General features: G+C 49.7%; 1 protein-coding gene across 2 annotated transcripts in view; it reads right to left on the reverse strand.

Moving 5' to 3' along the window:
* The window catches only part of HIVEP1 (HIVEP zinc finger 1), a 123,822-nt gene extending 114,349 nt beyond the window's left edge, over positions 1–9,473 (reverse strand). For both annotated transcript variants that reach the window (XM_059476532.1, XM_059476525.1), the window contains exons 1-2: positions 9,289–9,473; positions 4,908–5,054 (exon numbers count right to left, since the gene is read on the reverse strand). In XM_059476532.1, the coding sequence (XP_059332515.1) occupies positions 4,908–4,947 (40 nt within the window). In that variant the 5' untranslated portion in view covers positions 4,948–5,054; positions 9,289–9,473. The remainder of the gene's footprint in view (positions 1–4,907; positions 5,055–9,288) is intronic.
* Between the last annotated feature and the right edge of the window lie 1,041 nt (positions 9,474–10,514).

Here is a 10,514-nt window from a genome sequence, read left to right on the forward strand (position 1 = left end):
TCTACCTTCATGAGAGATGTCTGGAGCATGAGAGATGTCTGGAGCACAGATTTGGCTTGTAGAAGAAATTATACAAAACTATCTGACATACAGAAACAAAAACTGCTGCCAAATCGTGGGATATTTTCTGTAGCAAAGTCATCAAGTCAAAACTCTTCTTGTTCCAACTGTGTCTCACCCTTGCTCCACAAACTTAGGCAAGACACATACGCAACACCTTTACAAGTAAGCTACAGAGTGCAGACCACCAGCACTTCTGGTGTACTAATACTGCACCAGCAGCCCCTCTGGAACATCCTAAATTAGGGCATCACTTTTGTCTCAGAAACAATACAAAGACCCAAAAGTCAAGTGTGCTTTTACACTTCTTTTGACTCAAGCAAGCACAAATTCTAGAAGCAAGCCTTGAGAAAGCTCAATATTTTTATTAAGGCATTTGATGAAAATCATGCATAAAGTACAGCACACAAATCTATTCATAACTTAGACTACGAAACCAACACTAATAAGGAATATCAATCTGTCAGCTTTCAACACAGACAGACCTATTTCAGCACTAAAAGCACATTACAATCTTAAAACAACACAGAGAGACTTTGTTGACTCACACTTGAGAAGCAGAAGATGCCCAGCTCTTCTGGACATTTTAAAGCCATTACATACACAGCTTTCCAGCAAACTTAAGCATGATTTTTAGATTATTGCAAAGCTATCAACCTATTCAGCAAAGTTACTCATATTATACTTGCATTTCCTTATCAAATGCAAAGCACTAGAAGATTTGGAAGCGGCTGTTGAACATTATGGGCCTGTCTGCCATTGTTTCCAAAGAGAAATACTGATTGAGAAGGAAAAAAAGCAACAACTTGTCTTCTGAAAAAATAACAGAAAGCTTATCAAGAAAGAGACAAAATTCAAAATATTTGTTACAGTTTTGTTTTGGTAAATCACAGCACTGTGCTAAACAGGGTACACATAACAAAACTTTTCATTTTAAACTCTGCAATTGGGAACTCCTAAGTAAACAAAAACATGAGCCGTTTTTCCTTCTATATCCTCACAACCATCTGACAACAAACCAAGCCCACTCAGCCCTGCTAAAAGCATGATTCTCTAATGTAACTGTACTTCTGGGAATACATTACAGATTCTGTGAAATGTTTTGTTACATGTGTGGATCAATTGGCCATGTAAATACAGAGTGCAGCCACATGCAAAGGAGTCTTTTTGTTAGTTTTAGTGAGCTAAAACAGTAAAGAAAAATAAGAAAATGAGACCTCTGGGTGTCTGAGCAAGACAGGTATTTTCCTCTTTTGCAAATATTGCCCTTTTTGTTTTCTGAAGGAGGAATCATGCTTTTGATTAGCAACACAATACACACCCTTAATATTTAAAAGACTAGGACAACATCAGGAACATCTGCTTATGAACTTAGCTCCAGTCACATCACTAATGGACAACCCATACCAGGCTTTTCCCAGCCATACCTTTGGCCTTCACCTCTGAAACCACTAAACACTCCCCAGAACTTCCATGCACCCAATCCACATCTTTCTTTGAGACATACAAAACTGTAATTTCTCTCAAATTTTAGCCACTCAGCCCCACTGCTGGGGATGACAACTACTTGTAAGTTGGTCAGGAGACTCAGCCTGTATGACTCCCCTTACCAATGCAGCCCACTGGTGATGGCAATGTGTTTCACATTAGGGAGGCATTTGCAGCGAGGAGCAGGGAAGGCTGATATGACAAAACAACCTAATGAAACAAGGGCAGCACAGCACATGCCTTATTGCTACCTTCATATTCAACATGCTCTCTTTCAGATGCAAACAGGCATCAAAGCCATGTCACTAATACACTCATGAAAACAAATGGTCAACTAATTAGATTAGTTTTTATTTGCAAAATAATGTTTCCCATACCCCATCTTATATAGGTTTCTTCTCCTGTGGTAAAATCAGGTCAGTATAGCACTATATTCAATCATCTATAAGCAGACAGCGAAATCTTCAGAATATAAGGATCTTCACTGATCCTAACACTTTAGGGCAGCTGCTTTTCTGCCAAAGGCTGTCAGATTTCACAGAATATACAAAATGAGCAAAACCAAGCCACGACAGAAAGCAAAGAGCCTTAAGGTTTCCTAACAAAATCTTAAATTTAGCTCTCTATATTAAACAATGTTACTTTATTTTCCCCAGACAATAAGGTTGCTTACGGTAAACACAGCCAATATTAAAACCTTCAAAACTTATTCCTTCATTGCAGCAAACCTCAAATTAACTAATGAGAGTGTGTGGGGGGGATCTCTATGGTGGTTTTTCTCCTGTGTCTTTTCTTGGCAGGAAGGGAGAGAAGGATTGTGTTGGGGTTTTTTTTTAAGGGAAAATACTTTACGTTCTTGAACATGGTTATTTATTCTCCAGGCTGATTTGGACTGCAAGTGCAACCCAAATAACTCATCTAATGCACAACAGCATAGAGAGAGTTTCAAGGGTTCTTCTACAGTGATCTCCAAAAAAGTTAAACATTGATGGGCTCTGAGCAAGTCTGGTTAAAGCTGTTGGCAACTTGATTGCTATGGGGCAATGAGAGGAGCTGGCAGCAGGGAAGGGAGAAGCCGGGTAAGGCCATGGAGTGTTCTTTGTACATAGCACAAAAGGTGACATCAGGTTTAGACAATGTAAAAATAGCTTTTAACCTAAAAACCTGTAAAAACACAGGTTACTTAATCTTACACCTTTGTTTTTCAAATGTTACAGAACATATTGTTTTAATTGCCAAGGTTGCTGAGTTTCACCTTTGACCATATACATTTATGCTTTTTTGCACACTTAGTTGTCATCAATACCAATTACCATGGATTAAACCACATGCTAAACCACCCTTTTTTTAAAGTTTTAATGGTTAGTTAATAGCATCAATTTAAGATGTGTCTAACTTTGCATATGCACAAATAAGCTGACAGAAAACAAACCTGTGAAACCTTTCAGTTTCCCCAAGTTCCAGCACAAACTGAGAGTTCAAAGCAAGTATTTTCTGCAATGCTCTCAGGGACTGATAAGAAGACTAAAGAAAGTGAAATCCAGTTTTCTTCATTATCTGGACTAGAAATGGAAATTGTGTACAACTAATGAGAAGTAAACTGATTTTTCTAATCACTTCACCTCTAACAACAAATGACAGTAGCAATATCTGCTCACAAGGTGTTGAAGTTTACAGCAACCTGTGTAGTTTTGACAATCATTGAGCTGTTCCAACACAATTTCTAACTAAGGGCTTGCTGTATACACTGCTATTTCCCTTCCCGACATTTAACCCATCTTAATTCATTCAAGAACTCCATACAACTATTTTTCCATTAGTTGTAGAAAAATAGGAACTGATGAAAACTGCTGTAACGGGGTTGATAAAAGCTAAATGACTGGAGAAATTATGCAAGGAAAAAAGGCAACTAATTTCTTACACAATTAAAGAGTTTAATTAGATTATTTATTTAAGTGAATAGAGAGCTTTACAATAGATTTAACTCCTATTAAGTTCCAAACAACACAAGAGTAGATATCAGAGTACTAAAATTAGATCAGTCTCATATTTGATCAGAAAACATAAGCTCAGTTATGTCAGCAACTTGGTAAGCAGCAATATTGAAAACTCAGCTCTGATTTATTACTTCACATTCTGTAAGAAGGAGAAATGTAAAATTCCTGATCTGTGAGAGAGGTTTATCCATCATAGCAAAATGCTACTCAGCACTTCCTGAATAAAGACACTGCAAAAATGTCTTCTCCAGCAGAGACTGTTAGTGGTAGCAATGACAACAGTCTGCAAACATGAGGTCCCAGATACAGCTGTATGCACAAGCCCTTGAGAGACTCTCAACTGTAAACTAACTGAGACACATAAGAATGTTTGCTGTGTTTTGACATAAAAATGTTAAAACCAGAATCAAATGCTGTTCCTGCCCCTAAAGCTTTATGTTGGTGCTTGTGCTTTTGTGATGGTTTTTTTCCTCTGAAGGGATGCTTCCATACTGCAACTGTAAAATTAACCTGAAAAAAGCTGATGACAGCTACATGTAAGGGTGCAGGTGGAAGCATGTTCTTCCAAGAGCTGGGCAAAAGGGCGGGGATGGAAGCGTGTTCTCCCTCAACGTGGATGTCTGCTCTTCAACTGACCTGCATTTTCCCCCTCATTTAATTCCTCTAGGGCCACTTCTACCAAGGCAGTAACAAATATCCATAGGATCAGATTCCTCACATTCACATGGGATTGGGAAATTGCACTGGGATTTTATTCTAGGAAATGCCAGGACATGTAAGCTTGCCAGTTTGCAGAGCAGCTTTCTCACCTGCTTGCCCCTTACAGCCAAGCTACCATGTGGCTGTGCAAAGGCAGGAGAGCAAGGAGACCAAGGTCAAACCTAGCAGTGCTCAAGGTAGCATGGCTGATAGATAAATAGAGAGAAGCCATGCATGGGAGGAGGTTTTGATCCCCTCAAAAGCAAGCTGAACTGACAACTATTAAAGAAAAACAACTACCAGCTGCAGGACGTCAAGTTCTGCCATGTCACACCCATTTCCCACCTCCCCCTGTATTTCAACCGTAAATTCTCTGATAAGGAAACTGCTTCTTCCTTTGCATTTTCAAAGTTCATGCTGGCTATTGCTGTAAGCTGGAGAATATCAAGAATGCTGTCAAGTACACAGACTGGAGCATTAAGGACATGTTCCAGTTATTTCTCTGTGGAAATTAGAGCGGTCTCACAGACAACTCCTAAAACTTGCTTACAAGTTACTTTTGGAACAAAACCAACTTCTTAAATACATATTCCTTTAACCTCGTAATTGAAACTGCAACTGAGTTTCCCAAGAGCTTTTCCTTCTCAACTGAGAGCTACATACCTCTCAGATTTCTGGGATGTATCTGCTTTGTCCGAGGCATTTTCCTCTAATCTCATGCACCACTTTCTCCTCTCAGAAACGGAAAGTACAGCAAGCAGAGAGATGGCAGCTCCATAAACTTGTCAAAGGGCTCAGTTAATCCGTATGCTAAAAAAACAGAGAGAAAGTTATGAGATGTAGGCATCAATAAGAAAAACAAAGATACCTATCTGATTCCTTTCATCCTCAAATGACTATGGAAATTAGCAAGAAATATTTCTGCACCTATGATTTGCTAAGGGAACTTTCCTGTCTGACAGCCCAGGAGCCACCCTGGCAGTCACACTCCGACCACCAGAGTTACACTGCTGGGACCGAATTCTCTTCCCAGCAGGCTTGACTCCCTCCACTCTCGCACACAAGATTTCCTTGCCGGCTCAACCCACGTTTCCCACAGCAGAGTCACAGACCCCTGGTCCCTTTAAGTAATTTTTTCACGGTGCAAGAACAGAGTAACAGCCCAAGCTGGTGCCTCAGAGGAGGGATCCTCAAGGATCCCCTGGGCTGCTACTTTTAAGTCTGCTACTGATCCCAGACTTATGCGTGCCAGAGTCGGGGGTCTTCCAGCTGAGTCCCGGGTTCCCGCTGTGTCCCCGTCCCCTGGCAGGGCCACAGATCCTGGTGCCCTTTGTTGTGCAAAGTGTCGGCACCACTTCCCGGCCTCTTGCCCCGGGCTCCCGCCACCCAGAGCTGAACCTGCAGCTCCCAGGGCGGCTGCACAACCTGCACGGAACGGATTCCTCAACAGGTTCTATGGAGGCAAGCGTTCCAGTACCTTAGGAGAACCACGTGAGGCTGAAACTCCTTTCAGGATTACTCAGGAAGCATGACAAAACGAAAACACTTTTCCACATTGGTCAGCTGTTTTCTAGCCAGAAAACATCTTCCAGCAACCCTCATCTCATGCAAATAAATCCAAAAAGTTAAACAAAATTTGGCATCTGGCTTTCAGATACACATCTTCAGCTTCGGGTGGGGGAAGTACAGAGGGGAGGGCAAGCACACAAAGCATCATCCGATTTGTAACATTACCTACAGAATCCTTACAGGCAGCATGTAAGTTTGTAAGAATTCTCCATGGGATATTTCTGCTGAAATATCAGTGTACAGCCAAGGATCACACTAGCTCTTGACCTACCTGCACTTTCTTACTTTTCAAACATTCTTAGGAATCGCTAACAGTTCAATGAGTGTTTTGTTCACTTTCTGATACAGGATGTGAAATGTCTCAAAGACCTATGGAAAACTACCTACACACAAAAACCTAAAGAAGAAAATAACTGGTGCAATTACACTCTTCCATCTAAACAAAATTTAAAAATAACAAGTTTCTGCTCTTTTTAAAATAATTCTACTTCATGTTAACAAATTTTTCTTTTTAGTAAACATTAGAATTTTTTTTAACTGTATGAACTTTGGAATGGCTCCTAATATAGGCAAATTGATTAAGGACAGCTGTTTGAAGCAGGAAGGATGTAGAGTTCTTAGCATTGGTTGTAAGTATTAATTTAGGGGCACTTACATTGTTTTTCAAGGCAACATGTTTCTGAGAAAATTTAATTCAAACTCAATTAAAATAGACTACTTGCAACCACCCCTTCAGTCTACATACTGTTAAGGAATATAATCATTAATTTTTAATGCTTCTTTTGTCTGATGCTGCACAAAAAGACCCAAACAGGAGAAAAAAAAATACTGCAACTGACACAAAGGAAAGCTGGAAAATGTTATTCTGACTGAATGATTCTTCACTAGGGTATTACCGCACGTTGAAGGAAAAAGACGGAAAAAATCCGAAACAGAGCACAGTGCCTGTCAAGCTGTTAACTCATAACAGTTTATCTTCAAGCATAACAGAAATATTTAGAAATCAAATAAAACCTTATAGTAACAGGTCCATTTTCCAGGTCTTAGGTGCAAACTGGAAATGGAGAAAAGTGGCTGGATGGCTTGAAGCGACCAGCACTCCCTGAGCCCCAGTCCCCACCTTTCCTCCGGCTCGACTGGGAAAGTCCTTGGGGCTGGGCTGAGGTTTCTGAAGACGCTAATAAACACCGCCACTTCTTTACACAAGTTATTCGGAGCGAGAGTTTGAAATCCCCCGGTGTCTCCGTAAATCGGGAGCCCCTTCCCGACGCTTCCCTGCAGCACAAATGACATCCTACTGACGCTTCAATGCCACCAAGCTTCCCCGCTCGCCAGCAGGACCCTCTCCTTCGGGGAAGAGATGGCCGTGTGAGAGACACGGCGGAAACACCGGGCAGGACCCACGCCAAAAGTCATTCCCTCTCCCGCTTGAGCAAGGAGAAAAAAAAAGAAAAAAAAAAAGGCGGGGGGAGAGGGAGAAGAGAGGGAGAAACGGGCCTTTGCGATCGCAGCGGTCACATCGCCCCGTACCCACCCAAAAATGGGGGAGCGGGGCGGGAGGCAGCCCACTGCAGGGCCCGGGGAGCCGCGGGTATGTGCGAGCGGGACTGCGAGGAGAAGGGAAGGGGAAGGGAGGGAGGCAAAAAATCCATGAATGAATAAAGAGGGAGGAGCCTGGGAAAACCCCTCTGCAACGCCGCACCGAACAAAGCGCTGCACACATGCCGCGGGAGGGTGGGGGGGAAGGGGGACAGAGGGACGGGGGGCGGCCGCGGCCCGGCACCCGGCGGGGACGGCGGCGGGGCCGAGAGGAGCCGGGCCGGGGCTCCGCGCCTCCCAGTGCCCCCGAAACCCCGGCTGCAGACCCGGGGCGGAGGGGGGGACGCCCGGACAAGCCCACCGGGAGCCGGGGCGCACCGGCACCCCCGGGGGCAGCGCGGGCGCAGCCGGAGCGCGGAGTCCCCGCGCGTCCCGGAGGGGTCGCGGCGGAGCGCGGTGGGCTGAGGGGGGAATCGGGGCCTGCGGTCCTCCCCGTCCCCGCCCGCCCGTCCCCCCCCGCCACCGGCGGAGGACACATTGTGTTGTGGCTGCCGCAGCTCCACGCCGAGGGGGGCGGCGGGGGGCGGCCGTCCCGCCCCGCACCCTCGTCCCCGCAGCGCCTCCCGAGCCCCCTCCCGCCCCGCGGGGCCCGCTGCAAACCTGGCGGAGGGGCCGGCGCGGCGGCTGATGGCGGCGGCAGCGGCGGGGAGCGCGGCGACCCCTGCGCGGCGGCGGCGGCGGCGGCGGGAGGGAGAGAGAGGGAGGGAGGGAGAAAGAGCGGGGGGAGCGGGGGGGCCGGGAGCCTCCTTCACTTGACAACCTCAAACACAAACATGACCCAGCGCCGCCGCCGCCGCAGCCGCCACCGCGCCCGCACACACACGCACACACAGAGCCCGGCAGCGGCACCCACCCCTCCTCCATGCACCGTCCCCCCGGGTCGGCCAAGGCGCCGCCCCCCGGCACGGCCCCGCTCCGCAGCCCCCCGGCCCCCGGCCGCGCCCGCCCCCCGCGGCAGCAGACCCCTCCTCCGGGAGCCCCATCCCCCACGTCCCACTCGGGAGCCCCCATCGCGGCCCTGCCCCTCGGCCGTGGGGCGGTGGACGGGGGGGGACACAATGCGGGGGAACGGGGGGCGGGGGAGTGGGAGCCTCCCCTGGCAGGCGGGAGAGGCGGGGCGGGCCCGGCGGGGGAGGGAGGGAGGACGGGCGGGCGGGTCGGCGCATCCGCCGGGGTCCCCTCGGGGAGAGCCGCGTTCCCCGCCGGGCCCGCCTCGCCCCTCCCCCCGGCGCCCCGGTCACCGTCGGGGGGAGCGCGGGGGGGCGGGGGGTGTTTTACCTTCTCTCACTTTCTATTGCAGGAAGCGCGGCCGGAGCAGTGACGTCACCGGGTCTCCCGGTCCCGCCCCCTCCCCGGGTCGGGGGAGGGGTCACCGAGGGGGTTTCCTCGCGGCCCGGTGGGGGAGGCACGGCCGGGGGGCCGCCGCTGCTGCCGCCGCCCCGCTGCCTCCTCCCCCTCTTCTTTCTCCTCCTCCTCCTTCTTCTCACCGGTGGGACTGCCCGGGCGCCGCCGCCCCGGCCCCTGCTCCTGCCCCGAGGCAGGGGGGCACCTCGCCGCCGCGGCTCCCGGGGGTCTCCTCAGGGGGGGTCCCCGCTCGGCGCGGCACGAGGCAGCGCCTCCCCCCGACGGCCGAAGCCGCCGCCGCCGCCGCTCGGGGCGCTGCACGGTGCGCGTCGCGCTCCCCCCTGGCAGGGCCCGGCCCCCGGGGCACCGGCACGGCCGGGCGCGCACACACACACACACACGGACGGACACGCAGAGAGACCGCGCTGACGCGGAGATCCCGGAGGTTCCTCCCTGCCGCCCGCCCGGACGGGCTTCCCCGCGCCCCCGCCCGCCCGGCCCGCCGCGCCCCGGCGCCGCCGGGGAAACTCACCGCCGCGCCGCGCATCCCGCCGCGGCTACAACTTTCCATCCCGGGCGGCAGCCGGCGGCGGCAGCGAGCCCCTCCGCCGCTGGAAGTGGGCGGGGGAGGAAATACGAGGAGGAGGCGCGTCGTGCTCTCCGCCGCGGCGCCCCTTTTTTGGCCCGGGACGCGGGTTTTGCCGGTGGGGGCTGTGCTGCCGTGGTTGGTTTCCTGCATCAGCTGCGGGGGTGTGTGTGCACAGCACACGTGTGTGTCTGTGTGTGTGTGAGCTCTCCGTGCCGGGTCAGCCTGCCCGCCCCGGGGCTGCCCTCCCTTCTCCCGCACCGCTGGCAAGAGAGCGCTGGGCCGCCCTCCAAAAGGCGAGGGGGCCCGGGCTGGGCTTTGCGTCCTTAGGAGGGGAATTTGGCATTTTTTTGTCACCTAAACTCCCCGACAAAGCAGTGTTGGCAGCTTTTCATTGCCACTCGGGTTTTCGATCGGGTTTTGCTTTTGAATCCAGTACATGATGTCTTTAGCAAACAAACCCAAATAAATGTTTCTTGCATCACCTCCGTGTTCTCCCTCTTCCCGTGCCCGCACTCCCCTGGCAGTCTGTGTGCTCAGCTGTGAGCACCTTGGCCCTGCTATGTCCTTCCCTTCGGAGTTCAGTGTCCGGACCAGATCCTGCCTTAAGCGAACAGGACCACCATTCTCAAGAATTTTCAAGGTTTTTACAGGGAGTTCTTTCAACCTACATTTAATCATGTTTGTAAGACAGATGAGTATTTTAATCCCCATTTCACAGGGGAGAAACCAAGGCAGGAGGATGCAGAGTAGCTTGCTGCATAGCTGTGGACTGACATGACACCACTTCTGCCTGAGCTTTTGGCCACAGGCGCTGTCTCTGGGCTATTTTTCCTCTTGAGTTCACTTAAATTATACCTTGAGAACAATTCCAGCTTACAGTGGTGGCAGGTTCTCTGCTGTGGGTAACCTGTCCTATGTCCTGCCCAGAGGCAACACGGGAGGCAAATGTAAGTGAAATCCCTGGCCAGTTTGCAACTGGTGGTTAGGGCAAGAGATAGTATTCATCGCTGAACTGGAGATTCATGGAAAAATCAGACCCTCAAAGAGTATCTTCAGGAGAAATGTGTTCTGTTGCTCCTATTGGACAAGCAAATGATGATTCTTTATTGTTAGAGACAGTGCTTGTCTTCTCCCTTGTCTGTCCCCCCCCTCCTTTGCCTTGTTCTTCC

This window comes from Ammospiza nelsoni, chromosome 1, assembly GCF_027579445.1.
Source record: "Ammospiza nelsoni isolate bAmmNel1 chromosome 1, bAmmNel1.pri, whole genome shotgun sequence".
NCBI lineage: Eukaryota > Metazoa > Chordata > Aves > Passeriformes > Passerellidae > Ammospiza > Ammospiza nelsoni.